This window comes from Capsaspora owczarzaki (assembly GCF_000151315.2).
Source record: "Capsaspora owczarzaki ATCC 30864 unplaced genomic scaffold supercont2.4, whole genome shotgun sequence".
Taxonomy (NCBI): Eukaryota; class Filasterea; order Ministeriida; family Capsasporidae; genus Capsaspora; species Capsaspora owczarzaki.
Window position 1 is genome coordinate 1,376,145 of NW_011887295.1, and position 27,165 is coordinate 1,403,309.

The following is a 27,165-nucleotide window of genomic DNA, read 5'->3' on the forward strand; positions in this document are numbered from 1 at the left end:
CCAAATACAATCATTTTCAAAACTTCGATTCTGTGCATGTGCCAACTTCATTATTGCATCATTCACTATCATTGACTTCAGGAATGGAGAGCATAAAAATGTATTGGTGGCAGGATGAGAATTAGACTGAAACAAATCGGCATCGAAAAACAACAAAGCTTTAGTCGTCGGAAACCGATTTTTCAAGATCAGCATCTGTCAGACGGATTCGCTTGTTGGCATTGGTCATACCTAACAGGAGAGAGAGAGTGAGATTTCAGACAAGAGAAGCGTGAAACAAAATTAGTCATCCCCGACAAGCGTTTGGGACAAAGCAATCTGAAACTTACTCTTGAAGCGAGCGGCCGTCTTTTCGCGCATCTGCTCAACGCTAGCGTCTTCGGCGGCCCATTCGAGAACCAAATGACGCCCATAGAAGTGAGTGGCTTTGAGGGATTCGAACGCCTTCTTGGCTTCCTCCTTGGTGAGGAATTCGATAAAGGCAAAACCGCGATGTTGGCCACCCGGCTTTTGTGGCAAGCGCACACTCTTCAGCTGACCGAACGGACTGTTGGAATGCGGAGGAGGGGGGGGGGAGACCCAAAAAAGTGTGGGGACAAGCAGTCAGAGATAATGACTCAACCACATCTCTCAATCTTCAACAAAACCCTCAGCAAAACCTCAGCAAAAACCACATACCTAAAGACGTCAAACAGTTCTTTGCGCGTGGCTTCGAACGGAACATTGCGAACAATCAGTTTGGTGCTTTCGGGAACTTCGGCTTCAGCTGCAGATGCGGCCGAGCGCTTGGAGCGTGTGACGGGTGCGGCACTGACGCGCTCGGACAACTTGAGCTCAAGAGCGTGGTCTTCCAACTCTTTGCCCTACGACGTCAACAAAAGGGGCAGCCATCGTGATGAGCAAAACGACTTTCAAAGACAAAATGCACATGATCATAACACTGACCTGCAGGCGCTTGAGGCACTCGAGGGCCTGTTCTCGCGATTGCAATTCGACAAATCCATAGCCCATTGACAAGTGCTCGCCGGGGCGGGCCATGTCTCGCTTGCGGGCAACGGTTGCCGTGACGACTGGCGCGACTTGCGCGAAAAAGTCCTTGAGGCTGGCGTCGGAGGTGTCAAAGTTGAGATTTTTCACAAACAAGGTGCGCTGTTCACCTGGACCAGAGCTCGTGTGCGAGACCACGCGAGCAGCGGCGGCGGCAGCAGCAGCATCGGCCTTTGCCTTCGCTGCGGCCTTGAGCGCGGCTTTCGCAGAAGGGGCAGCCTCAACTTGCATCGGCGCTGTTGAGTCTGTGGTTGTTTGCGCAGCAGCCTTTGTTGGGGCGCTCAGCACTGTCGACACGGGCGCCCATTCGAGATAGATTGGCACCTGCTTGAACTTGGAGTAGGCCAGATTGCGGAAGGCCGAGCGCGCTTCGGAAGGTTGCGCAAACTCAACGACAGCCAACGCGCGTGTCGATGGCAGGGCGAATCGCTTCAACTCGCCATGCTTGGCAAACAGAGGCCGCAGCTCGTCTTCAGTGGCAGAAAAGGGAATGTTCTTGACGAGAATCACAGTTCGACTGCGTTCTTGCTCGAGTTTCTTTTGTGCAGATGTCAGGACGCCGCGGTTGCCTTCGCCAGCCGCGTCAACGCCATTCACCTTGCCGTCGAGATGAATACCTTGCTCTTCGAGGAAGGTCTTGGTCTCGGAGAGGATTTGTGTTTCGGCGAGCGCCATACGAACGGGCAAGCTAGCCGCTTCGGGGTCGAGCAAATCAGACTTGGAAATGCCATACTTGGACGAGATGGCGTCCGCAACAGTGTTGTTGCCAATGAACAACGTGTTCCAGTTAAAGTCAGCCGAGATGGTGGATTTGAGTCGCTGCTGCTTGCGTTTTCGGTAATCTGACGCATCCTCGCCCTCGCGCGGCTTGCTTGCAGACATGTCTGCATCTTCGTCCTCAGACGCATTGGCCTTTGCAGGCAGCAGGTGCAACAGGCGGCCTTGGAAGGTGCTACCATCGAGTGCGCGGAATGCCGTCACGGCATGCTCGGGCATGAGGAAGAGCACAAAGGCAAAGCCTGTCGGTTTCTTTGTTTCCTTGTCGATGGGCATGTGCACCTCAGCCAGCTGACCGAACTTGGAAAAGAGAGCAATCAAATCGTCCTCGGTGCAGGTATACGGCAGATTGCGCACAAAGAGCCGACCCGACTCGGCGATCGACACACTACCCTCAGCGGCCGAGACCACAGGATACTTGGATGCGCGTTTGTCGGCAGCGGGTTGTGTCGCTGTTGCGGTGGGGGCTGTGGGAGTTGTCGTTGTCGTTGTTGTCGGCTTGCTCTGCTGCTGCTGCTTGGGTCGCTGCTCCACATTCTCGTCGTCATCCTCAGCTTGCTCGTCATCGCCGTCATCGTCTTGCACCATTGCTTCGGAGGAGGGACCTGACTTGGCTTTCGACGCGGCAGGCAAATCCTGGTAGTCGTCATCGTCATCGTCGTTGCCGTTCTCGTCGTCGCTTTGATCGTCGCCGAACACCAAGTGGGTCTTTGTGTACAGCACGCCTTCGCCGCCAGGGCGCTTTGCCTGGACGGCAGCAATGGTGGACTTTGCGACGCGCGTTTTCTGATCAGCAGCAGCAGCAGCGTCCTCGCCTTGGGCCTGCTTGGCCTTGGCCTTGGCCTTGCTGCTGGCCTTTTTGGACGCGGCGCTGGTCGGTGCGGACGTGTCATCGTTGGCCCACGTCTTGGCCTGAGAACGCGGTGCCACAACCCCGAGAAACTCGTTGAGCTCTGGATCGTCGTCGACGTTGTACAGCTGTTGCAAGAGGGACGAAGTGTTGGCCGCCTCCTTGGACGCCTTGGCCTTTGCCTCCTGCAGCTTGCGCGCCTTCTCGTCCTCCGTCTTGCGGTCTGCCAGAATGACCTGGTGCTCCTGCTGCCTGCGCTCAAACGCGGACGAACCCGCCGAGTACCTCGACCACGGCCGTGGGATGTCTGCGTCGCCGATCGCCTTTGCCGGGTAGACTTCAATCCTGGACGTGTCGATGAACGTGCGATGGAAGTACGCTTCCGCAGCCTGCGCAGCCTGAGGTGTCTTGAATCCAATGAAGCCAAAGCGGCGGAACAGGCCGTCCTCGGTCTTTGCGAGCTTGACGTCGGTGATTGCCTCGAGCACCGTTCCACCATTGCCATTGCCATTGCCATTGCCAGTGCCAGAGCCACCCGTGAGCCAGCTGTTGGTGGAATCGTCATTGTCTTGGTGACTGCGTCCGCTGAGCAGATCGTCTTCGCCTGCACCTCCTGCACCTCCTGCACTGCCACTGTGACTGTGGCTGGCAGACACGCGGGACAGCGGCATCCGGCCAAAGTGCTCGCGAAGTCGCGCCTCGGTCAAGTGCTTTGGCAGATTCTTGATAATCAGACGACTGTAGTTGTTATTGTTGCTGTTGCTATTGCTGTTGCTGCTGGGCGAGGCGGACGAGGCCGACGCGTTGGAACCAGATGCGTGGCCGTCGTCGTCGCCGTCGTCGTGGTCACCAGCGCCAGAGCCACCGCTGCCGTGATTGCCGCTGTGACTGCTGCGCTGATGATGGCTGCGACCGGCCATCGAGTGCTGCTGCTGCTGCTGCGGCGGCGGCGGCGGTGGCGGCTGCTGACCTTGGCCGTCCCAGCGACCGCTGCTGCTTGCACCACGAGGAGCCGCCCCGCCACGGCCACGGCCACCAAAGCCACTGCCATTGCCGCCGCGTCCACGCCCGCGACCCACACTGCTGCCACGATCGCCGTCATGGCCTCTGTCGTAGCTGTCGGAGCGGCTGCCGTACCCGCCGCGACCACTGCTGAAGCCACCGCCACGAGCACTGAAGCCACCCCGACCACCACCGCCGCGACCACCACTGCTGAAGCCGCCACGACCACCGCGAGGGCCGCTCTCATCGCTGCCGTTGCTAAAGCGTGGCGACCGACGAATGCCGTCGCTGCCACCACCGTCGTCGTTGCCGAAAAGCGAGCGACGCGATGCCATGATGATCTGAGAAAAACAGGAAAATGGAAAATAAGAAAAAAAACCAAGAATGATGAGCCGATCAGAAAATAGCAAAATCTAAATACTAGTAGTTGTCATTTCCACACTCTTGCTTTTTTGCATTCAACATGTCAAACAACTCACTCTCGGAAGCAGTCGTCCTCGCAAAGACCGGCGCGAAAACGCTGCTCGACGTGCGTCACTTGCACTGCTGGGGCGAAGAGTTTGGCGACATTTCCATCGTTGCACGCATGGCGAACGTCGAAGTGCTGAGTTTGAGGTGAGTGAGTGAGTGAAGGAGGTAACGATTTGGACCTGTCACTCAATGTCTGAGATGCTCGTTCTCTGCCAGCGCGAATAAAATCTCGCATTTGCAGCCAATGAGGGCGTGCTTGAAACTCAAGGAGCTCTACCTGAGACACAACCAGATAGCCAGCGTCGCCGAGTTGCAATGGCTGCGCAAGCTCCCAGAACTCAGGTCGCTGTGGCTCTCCGACAACCCAGTCACCGCTCTGCCAAATTATCGCCTTCAAGTCATTGCATTGCTGCCTCAGCTTCAGATACTGGACAACTTGGGTATGTAGTTGGCTGAGCAGTGCCTCATTGTTGCTCCCTTCAGGGAAAGGCGTTCGGCGTTGATGATGATTTTGACAGGTTTTGGAACCACTCAACCAACCCTTCTTCTGATGTGTTGCAGTCGTTGGCGCAGCTGAACGCTCGGCCATTCCACCATCATCTCGACCAGTTCAGAAGTCTCCTCCAACACAAACTGGCCTTCCAACAAACCCTGCGTGCCGCAATTGCCAGCATCACGACCCGCACGAGTCGCATCTGAAACAACACGTCGAGCAACAGCCTCCTCCTCGCTCGAGTGCATCGCCAGCAGCTCCCGCGACGCCGCCTGTGTCTCCAAAAGTCAGTGTCGTCGGGCCATCCGTGGAGCGGCCTTCTGCGAACAATGGTTCTCCGACCAAAACAGCGCCGTCCGCCCCATTGCAAGCCGTTCTGGTCCTGCTGCCCTTGCTGAGCAAGAACGAGCAGCTTCATGTGTTGCATGCGCTTCAAAGGCAACAGCCGCAACAGTAGCCGTGATTAAATCTGAAGCGCTGCGAGTTTTTTTTTTTTTTTTTTTTGTTTTATTTTGCACTGAAAAGGCGATGATGGAAACGCAAGTCGAAAAAATGAAAAATCTGATTATAATAATACAAAAAAATATCAAAACGCTCCAACACAAAAACTGCTCGATGTGGGATGAAGTGGGTGAATGGGTGGGGTAGAAGACAGGTTTGAGGGAGAGAGAGAGAGAGAGAGAGAGAGAGAACAAAAGTGTGAAGCCACGCGGGTTACTCGGTCATTGGCAACGCGTCTGAGGCGGCGGAGGCAGGCGTGTCGGAAAGATCCTTCCGGATGACCGACTTGCCCAGCTTGAGAATGAGCACAGTCTTGACGGGCGGACCAGAAGGCGGTGCGACATCAGCGGACGTAGCAGGAACAGGAGGAGCGGAAGCACGCGCGCGAGCCGGTCGAGGTCGGCGGTCGCGCTTGCGCGGAGTGCTGACACTATAGTCATCGTCAGAGTCTTCGCCGACAGCATGGCGGTGATTGGAAGATGCAGATGGCGCTTCATCGTCCTCGTCATCTTCATCGTCATCACTGTCATCACCATCGTCGTTCTCGGCGTCGCGGTTGTCCTCGTCCTGGTCGTCGTGACTATCGTTGGCATTCTCAACCTCCAGCTCGTCATCCGCATGATTGGCTCGCTGAGGCTCGTCGTCCTCCTCCTCATCGTCTTCGTCTTCGTCGTCCGGGCTGTCGCTGTCATTGTCCTCGGTTTTCACGGCGTAGCCGTTCGAATGCGACAGACCTCCAGCCATGACATGTCCAGCCATGAAACCAGGGGCCGCGACAAACGGAAGTGGCTGCTGCCTGCCATGGATGGTTTGAATGTGATCATAGTAAAAGTAGTGCGGACGCTCGCTCCACTGCGGCGACGCGCGGTAGGCCTCCTCGTAGCGAAGCCGCTCATTCATCAGCTGCGACTCGATGGCGTTGTTTTCAGTCAGAACTTGCTCAAACTGGGCGCGCGTCATCGGGAAGGAGCGTGGCTCAAACTGGCTCTGAGCTTGAAAGTCTGCAGCAGAAAAGTGCTGGACATAGTTGCGAGCAAGCGCCTCGACGTTGCCAAACAACTCGATCGCAGCTTCAACCTTTCGGTTGACTCCGCGGAGCTGATGCGATCCGGAAGGCGATGCAGCAGGCACATCGGAGCTGCTGTCGCCGGGGGACTCGCTGGCCGAGCTGACTGCAGTTTGCTGTTGCAGCTGCACTTGACGGAGCGAAATGGCAGCAAAGCCCATCGAGCCACCCGAAGGGCGGGGTGCGGCGGCGGCGGTGGTGGTGGTGCCAGACGAGCCAGCAGCGTCGCCCGGGCGCCCTGTCTGATCGCGCAGATTGACAAAGTTGAGGAAGCGACGACGTTCGGCGATTTCGAGAGCTTGGTGCATGCGAGCATAGGCCTCGTCCGACAAGTCCTCCTCGTGCTCTTCGTCTGCAGCACTAGCAGCAGCAGCAGCAGGAGCGACATTGGACGGCACGGCGTCACCGGGTGTTTTGTCACTGGGTGTCTCGCTGGCAGACACTGGCTCGTTGCCAGCAACTTCGGAAGACGCTCCATTCTTTGAGGGGACAACGGTGTCGGAGCGCCAACTGGGCGTCAAAATCTCCTTGTACTGAATGCGCTCAATACGTGCCGTGCTCTGCGGCACAATCATGTTGTCAAAGTCCCAGTCGTCCATGTGACGCCTTTTGCGCGCTGCTGCAGGTGCGACAAACGGCGAGTTGGGATCACTGGGAGCAGGCGACCCAAATGCCGACCCAGCTCCGAGCGGTGAGGATGGAAAAGACGAGGCGAGCGAAGATGGACGGGCTGAGCTGGAGGGACGTCGTGAGTTGCCGCCCAGGCGAGGTGGCGTTGCATACGACGCTGGTGGCAAGGAGGTGCTGCTGAACGAGTTGGTGCGCGCGCGGGACACGCTGCCGGGCAGCGAGGTCGAGGTTGTGCGCTGGTTTTTGAGCGCAGCGGGTGCAGCAAAGCCGCCATCCTCCGTCATCATCGGGTCGTGCTCGCTGCTGCTGCTGCCGTTGTTGGCAAATTGCAACTGTTGCAATGACTGCTTGTATTGGGCGAGCTGCTGAGCAACGACCGCAGGGTCAAACTCGGACGATCGGCCACTGGCAAGGCTGGCTGTGGCTTGCACCAGCCGTTGCTGCAGGGCCTCAAGCTCTTGCTGCTGGTGCTCCAGTGACTGCACAACATGCTGCGAATCAGGGACGGAGGGGCCTGCCGATGAAGACCCCTGCATGCTGTTGACGAACGCGGCTGCTGCGGCAGCGTGATTGAGGGCGGAGGGACGTGTTGCGGCGGAAAAGGCGATGGCCTCTTGTGATTGCTGTTGCGAATAGAGCTGTTGCATGTGCGCACGTGTGATGGCCATGTTGAACGGCGCAAAGTTCATTTCAGGCGACATGTCGGTCGAAAACGACAGAACTGGATGGAAATCTTGGTCCAGCTGCGCAATTTTCTCACTGAACGGCCGTGCCATCACCTGCGGAGCACGGCAAAGCTCAGAGTTGACACCGCCAGCCTTCAACGGCGACGACGCTGGATGCGCTGGCTGCTGTTGCTGCTGCTTCGCTGGCGTCGACCCTGACGGGAGCATGGCCATACCGCGATGCCTGCGCACAAGCGTACTTCGGTGACCACCAAGGTTGGCAATGAGTTCGGTACGCATCGCATGGGCAGCACCAGCGTCCGTGTCTGTTGCTTCGGAAACCGCTGCTGCTGCTGCATTCTCGACCACCATTGCAGACTGGACAACGTCGCGACTTTGGTCGTCCGCAGCACCAATCGCCTCGTCGGCGGCGGCAAGCACGGCAGACACGTCATTGTTCGACTCGAGAGCAGCGAGCGCCGCGCGGTCCACCACCAGCATCTCGTCCAGCAATTGGACTTGGCGCTCAAGCCAGCGCCACCGCCAGAGTACCTTGTGGCTCTCTGTCAAGTGGGTGAGGGCGGCCGTACGGCGAGCGCCAATGTACTGGGCTGCTGCGTTTTGCAGCACACTCTCGGTGGCAATGCGATCCGTTTCCGAGTGCCTGGTGGTGAGCGGCACCGCTGGCAAATTCGCACGAGCTTTGTCGAGTGCACGTTGGAAGCTGCTCGTGTGAACCAGCTCCAGCGGTGGATGCACAAACAGACGATCAACACGGACGGTTTGGTGGCGAGATTTGCCGGCAATGAGCGTCTCAACGTCCGTCTCATCGCCGCTCTCATCGGTGGCATCGGGGTCGTTTGCAGCATTCTCCATGGTGCGCACGCGCTTGTAAGAGCGACGAATCAGGCGACGCTCGACTGCTTTGCCACGCGCAGTCACAATCGAGGCAGGCCGCCGATTTTGCTTGAAGAGCATCGAAGGTACGTCGTGGTGGCTCTCAATGTCGCTGTCTTCGTCCGAAAAGTGCGACGGCGCAGCCGGATGGACATTGGGTCGCCTTCGTCGCGTTCCAGCCAGACGCAGGTTGCGGTCGTTGGCGAGCTTTTCCAGGTGCTCGCGCACGTGCCGCACGTGGTTTGAACGCGTGGTTGCAAGCAGATCTGCGTGGCGGCGCTCGAGTTCCTTTTGCTGCTCCACGAGCATTTGCATTCGGTCGTTGAGCGCTTCTTGGGTGGGCACCATGTCCAGCAGATCGTCGAGCGTCACGTCGTCGTCAGAGAGCTGCAAGTATTGGTCGTCAGACTGGTGTTGGAAGAGCCCAGTAGTAGTCGTAGCAGGGGCCTCCAAACATTGGCGGCGGCGCGCTGGCAGCTGTAACGGCGGCGTACTGGGCGGCAGCAGCCAAAAAGTCTGCGGTTGACGAGGCCAGGCTCCCCTCGACGCCAAGCATGGCAGCATCGAGAGCCGACGGTGGGCCTCCCACAGTCTCGTCCATAATTGAGAACATGATATCCTCCAAGGAGTCGGTTCCGGCATTCGCCGAATTGGCCTCGAGCCCGGTCGCGGCAGCGGAAAGCAAGGCAGAGGACGTTGTGAGGCTGGCTGCATCATCGTCGGCGACACTCGTCGAAGCCGTGCCGAGAAACGATGCCAGGGGATCTGCCTCGTCGGCAGGAGCAGTTAACAAAGCGCCCAGCATGTCACCCGCTGCGAGTGGCAAGGCGGACGCGTCCAAGGGCGCGGAGTCATCAGCAAGCAAGGAGGACAGATTTAGAGGACCCTCACCAATTGGGGGCAACAAGTGGGCCGCATCGGCAGAGAGCGCCGCTGACAATTCTGAAATGCTAGGTTCTGCGAGGGGGTTGACTCCCAATAGGCCGTCAAGCACGGACAAGGCTGATGCCGAAGCTTCCATGGGTGGCGACGAGTTGCTACTGCTCGACGCGCTGCCTGCGGCGCTGTCCGAGCTGTTGCTGCTGCTGCTGCTGGAAGAGCTACTTGTGATACTGCCGTTCGGATTGCTCCCATTCTGACCATTATTACTGTGACTACTACTACTACTATTGTTGCTGCTGCTGCTATTGCTGCTACTTTGGGACGGGTTGCTGAGAGCGTTGCCGTCTGTATTACTGCTGGTGCTGTCTAATAGGGAGGAAGCCGAGTCCTGGGGTGGAGTCAGCCAGGGCGACGTTGGCCCAGCCGCAGTTGCTGCGACCAGACTGTGATTGTCGCCCTCGGACGTTGCGAGAGCGGTGCTATCGAGAGAGGAGTTGGCCATCACAACCATATCAGACGTTGACAACATGTCCACTTGAGATGGCGGCGACGGCAAGGGCGGGGACTGCAGGCCAAGTTTGTCGGGCGCAGCGAGCAGCTGCTGCAGCGGCGACGGATTGGCGCTCGGGTTGGCGCTTTTTCGAGGTGACGGCGATGCTTGCAAGGATGGCTCGTGGTCGGGCAGTAATGGTGCAGACGAGAGGGAGCTTGCAGGCGTCGGAAGAGTCATGTGCACCACGGGACGAGTGGAGCGAACAGCAGCAGGTTCAAATGGAACGAACGAGCAGCAGACGCGTCAAAAAGATGTGATGCCTGTCGATAGCCTCGTTGGTTTTGTTTCGGCACCTATCGAAGCAGAGTGACAGCAGCAAAGAGGGATCAAAATGTGAGTGTGCACGAACGAACATTCGGTTGAGCTGGTTTGTTTGGTGACCATGCTGTGAGCGCTTTTTGGGGGGGATACAGGAGGGATCGAAATGGGGTGAAAGAAAAAGAGCAACGAGGAAGAGCGAGCGTGACATCCTTGTTGGGAGCAGAGTGAATCATGGCATGGCATGGCATGACATGACACGCGGTTGAGGCTGTGGGCGAAACAGCGAACGCCATCCATCCATCACAACGACTGACGCCCCTCTCACACGCCGCAGACCACAGCATGGAGCGTGGTGAGAGCGAGCCAATACAGAGCAGCCCAAGCGAGTGCTGAAAGCCATTTCTCCACAACACCCCAAATCCCCCGAGGGCACGCTCCACAGACACGGACACGGGCTCCAGCAACGGGAGTGAGAAAGGCCAAGACAACGACGTCGTCCTAGCGAAAAAGCAAGGTCACAGCGCTCCTCACTTGCATCCCACTTCTACACCCCCAAGGCAGGGCAGGTTACTCCAGCCACATTCACTCCTTCATCGATGCTCCGCTGTCGTGCAATGCAAAGCCGCTGTCAGGCACAGCGAACTCGCAATCTTGCACTGTTTGCACTGCGCTCTCACACAAGGAAAAAATAATAAATAATAAAATAAATAATAAATATTTAAAATAAAAATAATAAAAAAATTCCGGTTTTTTTTTCTCCCTTGTTTATTTCTAAGTGATTGTTGTTTGTTTTTGGGGGGTTTGCGACGAAATCGGGGTTTGACTTTCCGATTTTGAAGTGGCAGGCATTGAAAACGCGGAATGGACTATCGATAGGTGGAGAGACCGAAAGGCTGCGCGTCACAGGCGTCGAGCTCGAGTGACGAGAGCGCACTCAAAAAAAAAAAAAAAAAAAAAACTTTGCCTGCATTTATTCAATTTTTTTTTTTTTGAGATGGGCCCGCCTCTGCCGAGTGAGGCTGCCTGGCCTTGCGTCAACGTAGGCCATTCGCACCAGCACTGCCGTGTGCCGACAGCAATGGCGCGTCGGTTTCCGAGAACGAGAAGTGGCTAGGTCGCACCCAGCGCCCGCACAGCCAGCTTCTCCGAAAAACGCATGCGATAGCCGAAATGACGAAAATGAAAAAAAAAAAAAAAAAGGTCAACAAAAAAAAAAATCCAAACTCCCTCGCGCCTTTAGCGTTCTGCGACGGCCACCGCGGTGCTGTGAAGGCGAGAAAGGACAGCACTGGTCGTTGTCAGAGTGCACTTGGCGGCTGGTTCAAACGGCTGGAAAGTAGTACCAAAATGCAGCCAAAAAACGAAAACCCCCCGCACAGCTGTGCAGCCCCAAAGGAAAAAAAAAAAAAAAAAAAAGCCTGAACGAAAAATAATCACCCGCGGTTTCCGCCTGTTCAGTCCCCAGCAGAGCAGAATCCAGCCCAATGTGGACGGTCGACGCGCACGCAATAGCAACAGGGGTTTGATATGAGAAAGCGAGCGACAAGATGAGAGCAAATGAGAAGCGAAAATGCGCCTCAAGCATGATTTTTTTTTTTTTTTTTTTTCCCCTTTAACACGCGTTGGTGAGCTGGCATTGACAAAAAAAAAAAAAAAAAAAGCGAACAAAATAAATAAAAACGCGCAATTTTTTTTCGTTAGGGTGTTGTTGAGGATTCGATTCGAGCAGAGAGAGCGTTGGGAGAAGACAAAGTCAAATAAAAAGGAAATAGGACGGAGAGCGGTGGAGAGTAGGTGGCGAGAAGTTGGGGAGAAAGTTGGGAAAAGGAAAGCTCACCTCACACACACAACAAAAAAAAAAAAAAAAAAAAAAAAAAGGACTGCTGGCACCACCGTCATGTCGGTTTGATCTGACTCCGAAAGGCTCCGAAAGGTGCATCGACCAAGTGGCAGGCCTTTTGATGCGAAGGAGGACAAGCCGCAATAAGGGCAGCAGGTGAGATTCAGTCCCACCCGCGGAAAACAAACCAAAAGCAAAAAAAAAAACATTAGCAAGAAAAACGCCCTTCTGCGGTGCTCAGACGTCAAACTCTCTCAGATCCACCCCCCCCAAAAAAAAAAGCGCCAGAACAATCAACAGCGCAAGATAAGAACACCGCCACATGTTTGTCGTGAATGAGGCGAAAATCGCCACAGCACCTGCAATGAGACTTCAGCCACCAATGGATTCACTCACCCAAACATCGATTGTAAGCGGTCGGGCAAGGCTCGCCGTTCACCCCCGCGTGCACAAGAAACCCTGCTGGAATTGTGCATTGCGGCTGGGGACGCTTGCACTCGTGTGGAGCGCTTGGTGCCTTACTGACAATATACCTGAGCATCGATTGAACATTTTTCAATTGTGCACTTGAAACGCTCGCTTTGCAGCGCTCGTTTGTCGACGGGGAGCCTGGGCCCGCGCGGGGCGCACATGCGCACTGATCCCATTAATGGTTGGCGAGCCCGCATTGAGCTGTCCGGCACCGCGCACATTGATCGACTTGTCCAGACGCGCGGCAGGACACGAAAGTGAAACTGCGCCTATTTTTCTGCTTGGTTTTGTGTATGAAGGCGACTGAACTCTCCAATACATGCATCTGAAATTGGTAATGTCTCTTGGGAGCGTAGCGGACCACAGGGGGGACGATCGCATACAAGCCCATGGGCACGGTGGTCCCTGGGAGGTCGGGGATGGAGGGGGCCACGGGACACAGGCGAGAAGCACGGCGCCACAGACACGAGCTGAAGCAAGTACATGCATGGATTGTTATGGCTCGAGATCCACACCAGCAATGTAACAAAAGCGAGATAAACATACCACGACATGCGCTATCCACTCTCGATGGACCGTTGCATGCTCGTATTGAAATGGGGGGGTGTTTTTGAGTTTATTTTCATTTCTGAATTGGGCTCAGCGTTTGTCAAGCTTTTTCCCCCTCATTCTTTCACTCTAGTAGTACACAATACTTCCGCATCCATTCTAGCATGCTGCAGTCGTGATTCGGGTCAATGTTCCGGGCCAGGTCGTAACCCGTTTCCTCGGAACAAACTTATCCAGAAGTTTAAGCCGACTTGACGGGAATCATGCCTTGGAGCTCGCCAGAAGCAATCATTTCCTTGACAATGTCCAGTCCTCCGACCAGCTCGCCATCGACAATGACCATGGGGAAGGTGGGCCAGTCAAGCTTGACCTTCAGTCCTAAAAGCAACAAAACGACAACAAACAAACTGAGCATCAAGAAATCTCGCAAAAAACCGACCAGAAGCTGGGGACAGCCAGATACTACAACACACGCCCTCACCTTGGCGCACATCCTCGTCGCTGAGAATGTTGAAATAAGAGTAGTCAGCCTTGACGCCGTCCAGGAGAGTAAGGAGCTGGCGACTAAAGCCGCAGCGAGGTTCGGTGGGGGTGCCCTTGATAAAAATGACCATCTGCGATTGCTTAATCAGCGAGTCAATACGCGCTTCGAGGTTGCCACTCGTGGCGGGCTGCGCGGGAGCGACAACAGCGGCCGATTTGGGAACGGCGAGCGCTGATTGCGCTGTGATCTTCTTGGACAGCTCGGGGATGTTGGCGCCGTTGATAGTATCGACAACCTTGGAGTTCTGCAATCCAAGCATTGGAATGAGCCACGAGTGGGAGTTGGAGAGCGACACGGAGGAAAAAAAAATCGAGAAACATTCAGGTCAGTTTGCGCAAAACCCTCCACCCCGCCCAATCGCATAACTCAAAGTAGGCCGTGCGGGTACAAACAATCTGAGAAACCGGGTGGTCCAAAAGCCGAAACCCCGAAACCCTCACCTGGATGAGAAGCAGCGTTGGCACCGCGGCGATTTCGTACTGTTCTGCGGCCTCGGGCACGTTCTCTGCCTCGACCTGCTCCAACCAAGCATTTGTTGCAGAATCAATCCATGACACATAGTAAGTCAGTCGAACGTGGCGCAGCGTTCGCCGGCGGGGGGAGGATTCATGCAAGCGCGAGAAAAGCCAGCAACGGCTCACACACGAGGCGCTCAAGCACGCACGCACGGACCTTGAAGAAGCGGACGAGCGGGTGGAGCTTGGCCAGGTCGACGAGGGCATCGTTGACTTGCTGGCATGCGTTGGCCCACGAGGCCCAGAAGTGGACGACGCTCAGGCTGCCCGTCGAAGCAGCCGCGGCGAGCGATTCTGTGAGTTGGCTGTGAGATGTAATGTCAACCAGTGCCATTTTCCCCCCCTTTGTGTGTTAAGATTATCAGAGACTGAAGTGGGTGATTGATTCTAAATTCATGATACAATGGGATCCCAACATGCGCGTACAGTACATCGGAAGGTGGCTGAAGTTTTCACCTTTGAATTTCCCATGGAATCGTCCAGCCCTCCCTGCGTTTTCTCTTTTTCCAGCATGGATCAAAAAGTCGAGCATTCAACCCTTTGATAGAGGTGTATTCACATGCAGTACAACGTCAAAGTGGATCGAGAACGGAGCAGCAGATGGACGATTGTGAAACGATCGATTTCACTGAATTCACGGCCCTTTGCTCGAGCTGATGCTCTCCGACACCCAGATGTCGCGAATTGGACTTCTGCTCGTTCTTTTACAACGTTCTTTGTACGCAAATCCGACACATGGCCGAGCCCAATTCGTACCACAGGCAGACGAGATTTTTTCGTCGCTTTCCCCACGAGCTCTGTTCTTGTTCCACGTCTACCGCGCAAACATGCAATGCATTTTCGGGATTGATGTCATCCATATGTTTCCGCCACGTTTGCACATGCTTTGTCTTCTTTGCTCCGAGCACCTTTTTGCGCCGTATTTCCTCCAAAACAAAAAAACAGCCGCCAAGACAGATAGCCAAGACGCGAGCCGTGATTTTGAAACGTCGGATTCGCGCAACTTGTTTTTTTCCCCCTCCATACAATTTTTTTTTACAAAAACGCTCAACTTAGCACAAACAGGACTCAATTGTCTTGGCCAACACAATTTTTCAAACAGCGCGCAATGGCTCAAAATGGCTCAAACGCATGCTTGCTTTTGCGGATTCACTCTTCATTTTTTTTTTTTTTTTTTCAATCGTCGCTCTTTCGTTCGTTTCGTTTGTTTGGTTGATCGACCATGTCCAGCGACCACGATGACGACGACGACTATGTGAGTTTTTTGTGTTCCTTTGTTCTATTTGAGAGCCATGATGTTTGAGCCATTTTGAGGGGGAGTGCGACAAGGGAAGAGGGGTGTGTATGGGAAATCGTGTATCAAAAGCAAGACAAGTGCGCACGATGATCGCAGTGCGGAAATTTTATGCCACCCGCAACACTTGCGAACAACAAGAAACAGAACAGGAGAGCGAGAGGACGGGGTGGCCAAAATTTCCGCACCCCTGCAATCCTGCAACTCGTGCACTCTGATGACTTTTGGTCTGAGGTGTATGTGATTTGACATGTTGACTCACTTTTTTTGATCTGGAATCTTGCAATGGTTGGCGTGCTTTGGCGTGCTTTTTCCAACAAATTTACAACAAACTACTCGACAACATGCAGGTCGACGCTGACGCTCGCAAGCCGCTGATTGCCAACCGCGGCGCAAGTCCATCAGCCGACGCTGCCATCATTGACGTGCCAGAGAGCAAGGGCAAGGGCAAGGGCAAGGGCAAGGGCAAGGGCAAGGGCAAGGAGGCGAACGATGAAGCGAGCGCCACGAGCGACTCATCCCCACTCCTCACGGCGTCCACCTCCGACACCAAGGACGACAAGGACACCAAGGACACCAAGGACAAGGACGACAAGGACAAGAAGGAAGACGAAAAGTCGGCCCCGTTCAGCCAGCTCTTCCGCTTTGCAGACGGGATTGACGGCCTGCTCATGTTCTTTGGCCTGCTGGGCAGCGTTGTCGGAGGCGCCGCGTTGCCCTTCTACTCTTACTTTTTCGGCGACGTCGTCGACTACTTTGGCGAGTTTATGGCTGGCAAGATCACCTCCGACGAGCTCGAGTCCAAGATCCAGACCTACCTGTATTACTATCTGATTCTGGCGAGCGGCATCTTCTTTACGGGCTGGATGCAGATGGCGCTGTGGATGATCACCTCGGAGCGCCAGGCCCGCCGCATCCGCATCCGCTTCCTTGCCGCCGTCTTGCGCCAGGACATTGCCTGGTTTGATGGCCAGCAGTCGGGCGGCGTGGCCACCCGCATCTCGAGCGACTCGCAAATGATCCAGGACGGCATTGGCGAGAAGGTCGGTGTCTTTGTCTACTCGGTGTGCGCCTTCATTGCCTCGTTTGCGGTCGGCTTTATTCGCGGCTGGAGGCTGACGCTCGTCCTGCTGTCGGTCGTGCCGCTGATTGTCATCACGGTGGGCATTCTCGGCAAGATGATGCAGACGCTCACCAACGAAGGGCAGACCGTGTACGCTGCCGCCGGCGTCGTCGCCGAAGAGGCCTTGTCTTCCGTGCGCACCGTGATTGCGTTCTCTGGCGAGCAGCGCGAGACCAATCGCTACGCCAAGAACCTGGTTGCTGCTGCCAAGATTGGCTACAAGAAGGCGCACTACACTGGTCTGAGCGTCGGTGCACTGTTCTTTATCATCTTTGCCGCATACGGCCTCGCATTCTGGTATGGCGGCAAGCTGATTCTCGACGGTGACATGTCTGCTGGTGACATTACCGCGACCTTCTTTGCGGTGCTGATGGGTAAGGATTTTTGAGCAAAGTGTTTTTTTTTTTTTGTTGTTGTTGTTTTGTTTTTTGCTTTGTTTTTTTTGCTTTTCGCTTCATCGTTGGGATTGTTCACCGTACTCACCACCGCGAGTCCAACACGTTGAACACAACAGGCGCCTTCTCGCTCGGTGGTGCTGCGCCCGCTGCTGGCGCGTTCGCTTCGGCAAAGGGCGCTGCTTACAAGGTCTTTGCAATCATCGACCGCAAGTCGCCCATCGATTCCCTGTCGCCCGAGGGTCGTCGCATCACCCATGTGACCGGCGAGATTGAGTTCCGCAACATTTCCTTTGCCTATCCTTCTCGCCCCGATGTGCAAATCCTGAACAACATGAACTTGACCATTGCGCCCTCCAAGACGGTTGCTCTTGTTGGTAAGGTCATTGTTGTTGTTGTTGTTGTTGTTGTTGTTGTTGATTCTTGGCTGACCCTCCATTCTTTTGGTCTGCGTGAAAACAAACAAACAAATTTTTTTTAAAAAAAAAAACACACACACACCAGGCTCGAGCGGCTGTGGCAAAAGCACAACGGTCGGCCTGCTGCAACGCTTTTACGATCCGTTGAATGGCCAGGTGCTGGTGGACGGCGTTGACGTTCGCGAGTGGCACCTTGGCACGCTGCGCTCGCACATTGGCACGGTTTCCCAAGAGCCCATCCTCTTCAACGACACCATTTTCAACAACATTGCTCAGGGCAAGCCAACCGCGTTTGAGGAGAGTGAGCTCGATCTCGATGTCGAGTCCTCGCGCCGTCTGTACTCGGCCTCGTTCGACGAGGTGCAGGCTGCGGCCAAGCTCGCCAACTGCCACGATTTTATCATGTCCTTGCCAGAGCAGTACCAAACGATTGTCGGCGATCGCGGCATCCAGCTTTCTGGCGGCCAGAAGCAGCGCGTTGCCATTGCCCGCGCGCTGGTTCGCAACCCTCGCATCCTGTTGCTCGACGAAGCCACGAGGTGGGGTTGCGCTCCACACACCCCGTCATCTCTTTGTTTTTTGCAATCTTTTTTTTTTTGATTGCTGCTGACAGAGCCTTTTTTGTTGTTGATTCTCGCAATGTTTCTTCTTTCTTCACAGCGCCCTCGACGTGGAGAGCGAAAAGCTCGTGCAAGACGCCCTCGACCGTGCGAGCAAGGGCCGCACAACCATTGTCATTGCTCACCGTCTCTCGACCATCCGAAATGCGGACGTGATTGCCGTGGTCAACAAGGGCGCGGTGGTCGAGCAGGGCACGCACAACGAGCTGCTGGCCTTGCCTGACGGCTTTTACGCCAATCTTGTGGGCAAGCAGATGATGCGCCTCGCGACAGCTGGCAAGGTTTCTTCGTCGGGCGAAGTCGACATGAACCTGATTGACTTTGACTTGGATTCCGAGGGGTCTGCGGATGCGGCGGCTGAGAAGCCCGCCACCACCACCGCCACCGCACATTCCTCCGACAAGTACCAGTCACAAAAGTCGTACCACTCGCAAAAGTCGCGAACCATCGAGCCCGGCCACCTTGAGCATCTGGTCGGCGACGACGCCGACTACGCTGGCATGAGTGACGACGTCGAGGACTCGGACGAAGACACGCGAAAGGCCAAGGAGCTCGCGGCCAAGGTTTCGTTTACGCGTGTCTACCGCTACCACCGGCCCGAGATCTTGCTCGTCATTTTTGCCACGCTTGCCGCTTCCATCAACGGCGCCGTCTTCCCGGTCTTTGGTCTGGTTTTCAGCGAGATTATCAACGTCTTCAACCAGCCCGACAGGCACTCGCTCTCGTCCGACACGAGCACTTGGGCGATGGCCTTTGTGTTTATTGGTGTGGGCGCCTTCATTTTCAACTACTCTGACACCACGCTCTTTGGCATTGCCGAAGAAAAGCTGACCATGCGCCTGCGTCGCCTGTGCTTTGAGAACATTCTCAAGCAGAACGTCGGGTTCTTTGACCACGAGGACCACTCGACGGGTGTGCTGACCACTCGGCTCGCGACGGACGCCACGCTGGTCAAGGGCCTGTCTGGCAGCCGCGCCGCCCACTTTGTCCAAATGTGCGTCAGCCTGGCCACCGGCTTGGTGATTGCCTTCCTTTCCGGCTGGAAGCTGACGCTCGTTGTCCTGTCCTGCATGCCGCTGATGGTCGCCGCAGCCTTCTTGCAGATGCGTGCCATGACTGGGTTTTCGGCCGACAGCGCTCGCAGCTACCAAAAGTCTGGCCAGGTGGCCACCGAGGCCGTGCAGTCCATGCGAACGGTCGCCTCGCTGCACTCGGAACGCCGATTCCTGCGCAAGTACAAGGAGTTTCTCAGGAAGCCCTACCGCCTCGGTCTTCGTCGCGCGGTCGTGGCGGGCGTGGGCTATGGCGTCGCCCAGGCTGCACAGGTGCTCATTGACGGCATTTCGTTCTACTATGGATCCGTGCTGGTGGCGCGGGGCGAGCTGGATTTCCTGGCCATGATGCGCATCTACTCGGGCATCACCTTTGCCTTCCAGGCGATCGGACAGAGCGCCTCCATGCTCGGCGATGTCACCAAGGCCAAGGCTGCTGCCGCCCGTGTGTTTGAGCTCATGGACGTCGACAGCGCCATTGACTATTCCAAGACCGACGGCCAAGTCGTTCACTCTGCCAAGGGCACCGTGCAGTTTGACAATGTTGGCTTCCACTACCCCAGCCGCACGGACGTCGAAGTGCTCAAGAACATGTCCTTTGATGCACCGCTCCAAAAGCGCATTGCTGTTGTTGGCGGCAGTGGCTGTGGCAAGGTGAGAGAGAGAAAAAAAAAAGTTGCTTTGATTTTTTTTTTTTGTGTGTGTGTGTGTGTTTCTGACTTTGGGGTTTTTTCCTGCTCCTTTCTCTTTCTATTTGAATTGCAGAGCACCATCATTTCGTTGATTGAGCGCTTCTACGATCCCCAGACGGGCACTGTCAACTTTGATCGCGTCAACAACAAGGACTTCCAAGTGCACTCGTACCGCCAGCAGATGGGCTATGTCGGCCAAGAGCCGATCCTATTCAGCGGCTCCATCAAGAGCAACATTGCGTATGGTCTTTTGGATACTGAGCTGTACAAGGACGGCAACTGCGACGAAATCGGCCAGAATGTCTCGCACGAAGCGATTGTCGAAGCCGCAAAGGCTGCCAACATTCACGACTTTATCATGACGCTCCCGGACAAGTACGACTCTGATGTCGGTGAGAAGGGCAGCAAGCTGTCAGGTAAGCAAGCCAGCCAAGTGTGGTGAAGGATTCAGCGGTTTGGATTTTTTTTTTCCATTTCGCTGACAAATTTGTGTGATTTGTTTTCCGAGTAGGTGGCCAAAAGCAGCGTATTGCCATTGCTCGAGCTCTTTTGCGATCGCCGAAACTGTTGCTGCTTGACGAGGCGACGAGGTAACAAAACGCCTTGTTCGATCTCTCAAACTGAAACTTGAATCCTTGCGCCCACGTTGCCTCTAACTCTTGTTGTCGTTTCTCTCGATACCCCAAAAACAAACAAACACACAGCGCACTCGACGCAGAGAGTGAAAAGGTTGTCCAGGCTGCGCTTGACAAGGCCGCGGAAGGGCGCACGACGATCGTGATCGCGCACCGGTTGTCCACCATCCAGAACGCGGATGCTATCGTGGCCCTCAAGAATGGCCAGGTGGCTGAGCGTGGTACTCACGAAGAGCTGATGGCCATTCGCGGCGGTGTCTATCAGACGCTCGTCAGCAAGCAGTTGTCTCAAGTCACGCATTAAGAGTTGTTTTGTTGTTTTTGTTGTTTTTCTTGTCTCTGTTTCTGTTTCTGTTTTTTTCTTTTCAGTCACGCATGCTCTTGACTCGTTCTGATCATGTTGTGTTTTTATGTGTTTTTGTAAACTTTGAGTGTTCCAAAGGAGCCTTGTCAAATTCATTTTCCTTTTTTTTTTTTTTTTTTTTTTTTGTTTTTCTCAGCGGTTTCACTCGGTTCTTCCTTTCACCTCTTCCCGCTTTATTTCGCGCCTCCTCCTCCTCAACCATGCCGCTGCCAAACAAAATCCCAGTGTTCACAGGTCTGACGGCGACAATGGCGGTGGGTGTGCAACCGCGCTCGACCATCTTGACGTCGGGCTTGCTGAATGGCCAAAAGGCGAAAACTGAAACCGTTTCAAACGCGGCAAGATTGAGCGCGAGTCGGCCCGGCACAACCGCTGGTGCAACCACTGCTGCTCCGACTCCTACGAATGCTACTGCGCAAACAAGCAATGGCAAGTCTGGCTCGGTGGGATCCGCAGTGCAGGTGATTGTGCGTCTGCGACCGTTGCTGCCAAGCGAGAGCAAGGAGCTGGTTTGCGCGCGGATTTCAAACGGAAACACGGTCGAAATGGACGACCACCGCAACGGCCCAAAGTCAGCCCTCAGCTTTGCATTTGACACTTGCTTGGACGATGCTGTTACCCAGGAGCAGGTGTTTGGGCACGTGACGCCCATTGTGGACAAGGCGCTCCATTCCGGGATGAACGCGTCCATTTTTGCCTACGGTCCGACCTCGTCCGGCAAGTCGTTCAGCATGATGGGTGGATCGCAACCCGAGGCACGCGGTATCATTCCGCGCGCAGCACAGCGCATCCTGGATCAAATCGCCACAATGGAGCACTGCAGTGTCCAGATGGCCTTTTTCGAAATTTACATGGAGAAAATCATCGACCTGCTCTCAGGCAACCGCAACGAGCTGGAGCTCCGAGAAGACGTGCATCACAACATTGTCATTGCAAAGCTGCAAGAAACCACCGTGTCAACCTACGCTGAATTTGAGGCACTGTTTGCAAAGGCTTTGACCGGCCGATCTGTGGGCGAGACGAAACTGAACGAAGCCTCCAGTCGCAGTCACAGCGTCCTGCGATTCAAGGTAAAGTCGGGAGTTGGAAGCGAGTGTTGCGCTTGAGACGGTGAAGCTGGCGATGGGTGTGTGTTGACTTTGAGTGTTCGAAACTCACCTTGAAAAACCTCCTTTGCCACAGATCATCAAAAGGGTCAACGACAAGACCACTGAAGCCAAACTTTACTTGATTGATCTTGCAGGCTCGGAAGACAATCGCAAGACTGACAATTCGGGAGAGCGGTACGCGCGATGTTTTGGTTGCCGTGTATTTTGTTGTTGATGTACCAACTGTCGCTCACGGTGCCTCCATCGACTTTGCTTCGATTGCTCACCTAGAATGAAAGAAAGTGGAGCCATCAACAAGTCTCTTTTTGTCTTGGGGAAGGTCATCGACGCCCTCAACAAGAACGACGCGCGAATTCCCTACCGCGATAGCAAACTCACGCGACTACTTCAGGACAGTCTTGGAGGCAACAGTGCCGCGTGCATGCTCACAAACATTGCACCCTGTGGAGCATTGTACATGGACACTTTGATGTGTCTGAACTATGCGTCCAAATCCCGCAGCATTGTCAACAAACCGGTGGTGAATCCGCCTGTCGTGGACGCGGTGCCGCCAGCAGCAGCAGCAGCCCTCAAACGTCCGATGTTTGCCTTTAAGCGGTCGGCGGAGAACGACGACACGGCACAGCAGCAGCTTCGCAAGAAAACTGCCACGGACGACAACGCGGTCGCGGCAACCACAAAGCGTGCCGAGAACGCTTCAGCGGCCGGTCGAGTTGTGAAGGGCGGGTCAATTGTTGCTCCATTTGGCCAGTCCGCAAGTGTGAACGGCATTGCCCGACCGGTCGTGGGCACTGGCCTGAAAGCACCTGCAGTATTAGTGCAGGAGCGGCTCCCAGCCAAACCCCAGGACTGCAGTTTGGCTGCCGAGCATGTGATCAAAGCGCGCAGCTTCCATGCTGACGGCAATAAGCATGGTGCGCTTCTCCATTATCGCAAAGGTACGAGGCGCAAAAACAAACAATCACTGAAAGTAATTTTATGTCGTTGTTCCCCGCCTCACTGGATTCACGCTACTTTTGTATGCGCAATTTCTTTTCAGCTCTGACGTTGAATCCAAACCAGCCCGACATTGAGATTATTGCGAATGCGCTTGAGCACGAGCTGGAGCGCGAGGATGGGGTTGCATCCTCGCCCGTTATGGCATCCGCGCCTGTTACAGTTCTCCTCAGCTCAATCGCGACAGAGTCTCCTATTATGCAAAGTGCGGTTGCGCGGCCTTCATTGATGCCGCCAACTGCAATGAACTCGAGCACAGGGCAAGGTGCGTCGGAAATGTCTGCTCCAAGCGTGCCCGAGACACCTGCGACAAGCAGCATGGACACCAACGACGTCACAGCTATGGGCGAGCCCGATGAGGATTATGAAGATGCTGGCGTGACAATTGATGAGAACGATGACGAAGCTTTCTCGCCAAGAAGCCGCGTTCGGAGCAAACGCGGTGCGCCGTCAAAGCCAAGCAAGCGCGGCCGCCGCTCGATTGAAGGAGGTGATGATGAAGTAGGTAGCAAAGAAAGAGTTTTGGGAAAGAGGCAGAAATCGTGGCAGAGACTCACATTGTTGTCGCCTCCGTTGCAGAACTCGGCCATTGCTCGACTGCCCGAAAGCGAAGTGGTGCACAGGCTCAATACTGGTGACTTGAAAGTATTGATGCAGTTGAGTGGAATCGGCAAGCGTCGCGCGCAAACGATCGCTCTATGGAGGAATGAAAGATCGCAAATGTTCCAACAAGTACGAAAGTTGCAAAGGTGATCCTATGATGACAGCCTCAGATCAAAGCTGACTTGCGAGGTTTATTTGTTTCGTTCTGCAGATTGACGATCTTAAGCATGTGCCCGGGTTTGGCGATCGGTTTTTGGAAACCTTCCGTCGTGTAAGCGTTTTTGTTTTCTTTAGAAACCATGGTTTGTGTTTGCAGCTTGCGGCTTTCGCTTTGTGCCTTTCTCACCAAAATACTGCAATACTGCTATTGGATGTGCAGACAAATTGCCAAGATCCGCCAGCAACGCCAATGATTGAGTGCTGACGCAGGGACATCGGAACATGGGGTTGATGTGAATCGAAATGTTGATTAGGTTGAACGAGAATGTTGAAACAAAAAAAACTTCGACAAATACAAATACAGTACTTTAATGGGTGTTTTCCTTGGATCACAAAAGCCAAATGTCAACCGAGAGAAAGCTAAGAAGTCTTGGACTTGTCCGTAGCCTGCCGCCTTCGGGTTGAGCGACGCTCTCCCGTCGACTCGGACTCTGGAGCAGTTGCACTCTCCGCATCCGAACCATCACTTGGGGTGCTTGAAGCCGAGCTTGCGGCCTCTGCTGGCTGCGCGGACTTGGGATCAGCGGGACCAGCGGGCGCTGCCGAGGATGCTTCGCTGCTGCTGGTGCTCGCTGCTTCTGCTGCTTGCTCGGCGGCGGCACGGGCTGCCGCGGCCTTGACTGCATTGACAAGATGCGCGGGCACGGGCATGCCGTGAGCTCCCGGCATGGGCTCGGGCGATTTCGCGGCGTGCGCCGGCTCCGACTCTGGCTGCCGTCCTTGCAAGTACTGTGGAATAGTTCCGTGCACCTCTCGCTTTTTCCGAGCGGGATTCTGAGCATTGCAGTAGACGCAGTAGAACTCTATGGGAGCGGAAGACAAAGTATTGAGAAATACCGTTCAAAATGGGTTTTGTCTCAAAGCCCTCTTTTTGGTGTTTTTGTTCCAAGCAACCCGTTGGCCCGCCCCCAGCCGCATGCTTACCAATGTACTCAAACTCTTCTGGAAGAGCCATGCCGTTGTGATTCTTGCAGTTGCGGCAAATCAGCGCAAATCGCTGGTTCGGGCCGTCTCCGACGATAAAGTCAATCACGCGGTCGAACGATGTACGATTGGGCGGTGGCACGGGTCGCACGGGGCGAGGACCAACGAGACCGACGCCAGGAGCAGCCACTGTGCCTGCAAGCGGAGCCCGTTGCTGCTGGTTTTGCTGCTGCTGCGGACCAGCCCGCGCCTGTGCCTGTTGCAGCTTTTCGAACTCCTTGCGGTACTTTTCAAACTCTGCGCGCTGTCTTTCCGCTTGAGCCTGTGTAGTGAGTGTTGAGGGAAGTCAGTTTTTGTTAAGTAGTGGTGCACACAATCAAAGAAGCTGGACCTCCGCTCACCCCAACCCCTCTTTTTCCCCCCCCCCCCACCCCCGCCTGCCTTCCTAGCTGTACGAACGCACCTGGATGTGGCCTTCGTCGTACGCTTCGAGCACTTGTTGCACCCTGTCAAAGTTGATGGACGCCTTGAACTCGTCCAACGCCTGCTTTTTGCGTTTCAGCAGAGTGTTCGTGTGCGCCTCTGCGTTGGTCGCCCGCCGACGCACGAACGCCTTCACTGCAAACCTCAGGATGTAGAACAGTCTGTTGTCATCGAGTGGCAGTCATCGTCGTCCGTGTTAAACGTGGTGAGTGTGTTTTGCGCCATCCCCAATGCAAGTTCTCTTTTGCACCCCCTTCGTTCTTACAGCAGCGGCGAGACGAGCAGCGGCAGCGCAAACAGGATGGACTCGTGCAGCGCGTCTGGTGAAAAGTAGCGAAAGTAGAAGACGAGGCCCGCGACTGCGTAGACCATCACAAAGCCAATGGTGAGGGTGCCCAGAATGGACTTTGCAGCCCTGCGCGATTCCGTGAGCTTGGCTTTGGACTCTTGCAGCTGCTCGTGCAGGAACTTGATCTCGTCCGGCAGCGACCGCGGCTTCTGTCTCGTGAAGAGTTTTTCAATTCATGAATGTAGTCATGCAACATATGGAATGGTGATTTGTGGTTTGTTGTTGAACAGTGAGTGGCTAAGCGGGCCATAAAAAAACCGTTTGAAACCGTTTCACTTTGCTTTCTCATTCAAAACGCATGTGTGCACAATGCTCAGCTCGACAGGAGTGCTCGGCGTTGTGCATTGATATCGGATGTGAACGATCATTGGGATGATTGGAAAAAAGGGGAATCTGGAGAGCTTACGCGTCGAAAGAAGGACAGGACAGCACCCATTGAAAATGTGAACAAGAAAGAGACTGAGCGCGCACTTTATGTGTACTTAATACAGCCATCCCTGGCTGATGGTCAAGGCAACAAATAAGCAAAATAACACAACATCATTAACAATGAATTCAATAACGAAAAAAGCGGAATACAAAACAAGACGAGAAAAGAAAACCGAGAAAAGAGAAGCGAAAACTTTTTTTGCAACTTCTTCAAGTCGACTTGGGAAGCTCCAGCAAGCTGCGGGCACAGTCGACAATGGTCGTGCGGGCGGGGCGGGGCGTAAAGCCAATGCGCTTTTGGGCATTCGCCGCGCTCCAGCAAGCCTTGCGGCCAATCATCGGCACGATCATGGCAATTTCGCCGCTAAACCAGCCCATGATGCGCAGAATCCAGTCGGGCATGTTGCGGACGGGCACGTTGGCGGCCTCCTCGGCAGTCAGCTCTTCGCGCAGAATGGTGGCCACGTCGAGCAGGAGCTTCATCTCTGAGGTAATAATCAGTCGCTGGCCAGCAGCGTCGGGACTCGTGAGCGCAGCGACATGGGCGTCGGCAAGATCGCGCACATCCGTAATCATCATGGAGATGCGCGGGCAGAGACTGGGCGAGCCATTCAGCAAGCGATGAATCATTTTGGTGGAGCCCTCGAGATGCGCGGGCGAGAGGAGGGGACCGAGAACCATGCCCGGCAGAATGGTCGTCAGGGTCGTCGTGGTGCTCGGCTCGTTCTGGAAGAACTCCCACGCCGCCCGCTCTGCAAGTGTCTTTGAACGACGGTACGTCGACAGAGCGGGATCGGACGTGTCGGTCCAGATCTGCTCGTCAAAGATCTTGTCCTCGTCGACGTTGGGCGGAACGACCGCCGCGAGACTCGACGTCACAACCACGCGCTTGACGCCCGCGCGCGTGGCAGCTCGCAGCACACGCAGGGTGCCCTCGCGAGCCGGACGGATGACCTCCTCGGGGTCGCTCGCCTTCAGGGCGGCAAAAACGGGTGAGGCGACATGGAGCACGTACTCGCACCCGGCAACGGCCTCGTCCCAGCCGGCGTCTGCAGTGAGGTCTGCCACGACGCATGTGAGGTTGTCCTTGACGTGCACGGCAGCGGCCGGCGTGACTGCGGCGCGCACAGAGGCCTCCTTGGCTGTCGACCGCACCGTGGCGCGCACTTTAAATCCGCGCTCGAGGAGAACGCTGATGCACCAGCTTGCAATAAAGCCGGATCCGCCCGTCACAAGCACTGTCTGCTGCGCCATTTCGTCGTTCTTGTTTGCTTGTTTGCTTGTTTGCTTGTTTGTGTTTGTTTGGTTTTTTTCTTTCAATCTGTTGAAAACAGGAGTGATTTTGCAAAATCTGAACAAAACGCGCGAATTTGAAATCAGCTGCGGAACAATTGGAGCTTTTTTGATAGTTGATTTTGAGTGCGTAATTTTGGAAAAACCGCCAA

At 55.1% G+C, this 27,165-nt stretch overlaps 9 protein-coding genes across 9 annotated transcripts; 3 read left to right on the forward strand and 6 right to left on the reverse strand.

Annotated features, from left to right (window-relative positions):
- Positions 1-84: 84 nt before the first annotated feature.
- Positions 85-4,048, reverse strand: CAOG_03214 (RNA binding domain-containing protein). Its single transcript, XM_004363996.2, has 4 exons — positions 946-4,048; positions 679-863; positions 330-547; positions 85-231 (listed from the first exon to the last, which is right to left on the reverse strand). The coding sequence occupies exons 1-4, from the start codon at positions 4,009-4,011 to the stop codon at positions 161-163; spliced, it is 3,540 nt and encodes a 1,179-aa protein (XP_004364053.1). The 5' UTR covers positions 4,012-4,048; the 3' UTR covers positions 85-160.
- A 91-nt stretch (positions 4,049-4,139) lies between these two features.
- Positions 4,140-5,097, forward strand: CAOG_03215 (leucine Rich Repeat family protein; the record flags this gene model as incomplete). Its single annotated transcript, XM_004363997.1, has 3 exons — positions 4,140-4,291; positions 4,364-4,587; positions 4,709-5,097. The coding sequence occupies 3 exons, from the start codon at positions 4,140-4,142 to the stop codon at positions 5,095-5,097; spliced, it is 765 nt and encodes a 254-aa protein (XP_004364054.1).
- Positions 5,098-5,259: 162 nt separating this feature from the next.
- Positions 5,260-8,747, reverse strand: CAOG_03216 (hypothetical protein; the record flags this gene model as incomplete). Its single annotated transcript, XM_004363998.2, has 1 exon — positions 5,260-8,747. The coding sequence occupies one exon, from the start codon at positions 8,745-8,747 to the stop codon at positions 5,355-5,357; it is 3,393 nt and encodes a 1,130-aa protein (XP_004364055.1). The 3' UTR covers positions 5,260-5,354.
- Positions 8,748-8,802: 55 nt separating this feature from the next.
- CAOG_03217 (hypothetical protein) lies at positions 8,803-10,011 on the reverse strand (the record flags this gene model as incomplete). Its single annotated transcript, XM_004363999.1, has 1 exon — positions 8,803-10,011. The coding sequence occupies one exon, from the start codon at positions 10,009-10,011 to the stop codon at positions 8,803-8,805; it is 1,209 nt and encodes a 402-aa protein (XP_004364056.1).
- Positions 10,012-13,003: 2,992 nt separating this feature from the next.
- On the reverse strand, positions 13,004-14,425 carry CAOG_03218 (glutaredoxin-3). Its single transcript, XM_004364000.2, has 4 exons — positions 14,172-14,425; positions 13,940-14,014; positions 13,437-13,743; positions 13,004-13,333 (listed from the first exon to the last, which is right to left on the reverse strand). Exons 1-4 carry the CDS (start codon positions 14,346-14,348, stop codon positions 13,197-13,199), a joined length of 696 nt encoding a protein of 231 aa, XP_004364057.2. The 5' UTR covers positions 14,349-14,425; the 3' UTR covers positions 13,004-13,196.
- Positions 14,426-15,183: 758 nt separating this feature from the next.
- CAOG_03219 (multidrug resistance protein 1) lies at positions 15,184-20,710 on the forward strand. Its single transcript, XM_004364001.2, has 8 exons — positions 15,184-15,269; positions 15,659-16,805; positions 16,946-17,203; positions 17,331-17,784; positions 17,906-19,571; positions 19,683-20,025; positions 20,121-20,199; positions 20,314-20,710. The coding sequence occupies exons 1-8, from the start codon at positions 15,237-15,239 to the stop codon at positions 20,546-20,548; spliced, it is 4,215 nt and encodes a 1,404-aa protein (XP_004364058.2). The 5' UTR covers positions 15,184-15,236; the 3' UTR covers positions 20,549-20,710.
- Positions 20,711-20,808: 98 nt separating this feature from the next.
- Positions 20,809-23,853, forward strand: CAOG_03220 (kinesin-like protein KIF22; the record flags this gene model as incomplete). The annotated part of the gene is made up of 7 exons (XM_004364002.2): positions 20,809-21,678; positions 21,791-21,891; positions 21,988-22,655; positions 22,757-23,214; positions 23,293-23,445; positions 23,528-23,587; positions 23,696-23,853. The coding sequence occupies 7 exons, from the start codon at positions 20,809-20,811 to the stop codon at positions 23,738-23,740; spliced, it is 2,355 nt and encodes a 784-aa protein (XP_004364059.2). The 3' UTR covers positions 23,741-23,853.
- On the reverse strand, positions 23,796-25,741 carry CAOG_03221 (hypothetical protein). The gene is made up of 5 exons (XM_004364003.2): positions 25,698-25,741; positions 25,208-25,440; positions 24,923-25,103; positions 24,460-24,781; positions 23,796-24,338 (listed from the first exon to the last, which is right to left on the reverse strand). Exons 1-5 carry the CDS (start codon positions 25,725-25,727, stop codon positions 23,896-23,898), a joined length of 1,209 nt encoding a protein of 402 aa, XP_004364060.1. The 5' UTR covers positions 25,728-25,741; the 3' UTR covers positions 23,796-23,895.
- Positions 25,742-25,750: 9 nt separating this feature from the next.
- CAOG_03222 (NAD-dependent epimerase/dehydratase) lies at positions 25,751-27,044 on the reverse strand. The gene is made up of 2 exons (XM_004364004.2): positions 26,732-27,044; positions 25,751-26,692 (listed from the first exon to the last, which is right to left on the reverse strand). Exons 1-2 carry the CDS (start codon positions 26,972-26,974, stop codon positions 25,931-25,933), a joined length of 1,005 nt encoding a protein of 334 aa, XP_004364061.1. The 5' UTR covers positions 26,975-27,044; the 3' UTR covers positions 25,751-25,930.
- Positions 27,045-27,165: the final 121 nt, after the last annotated feature.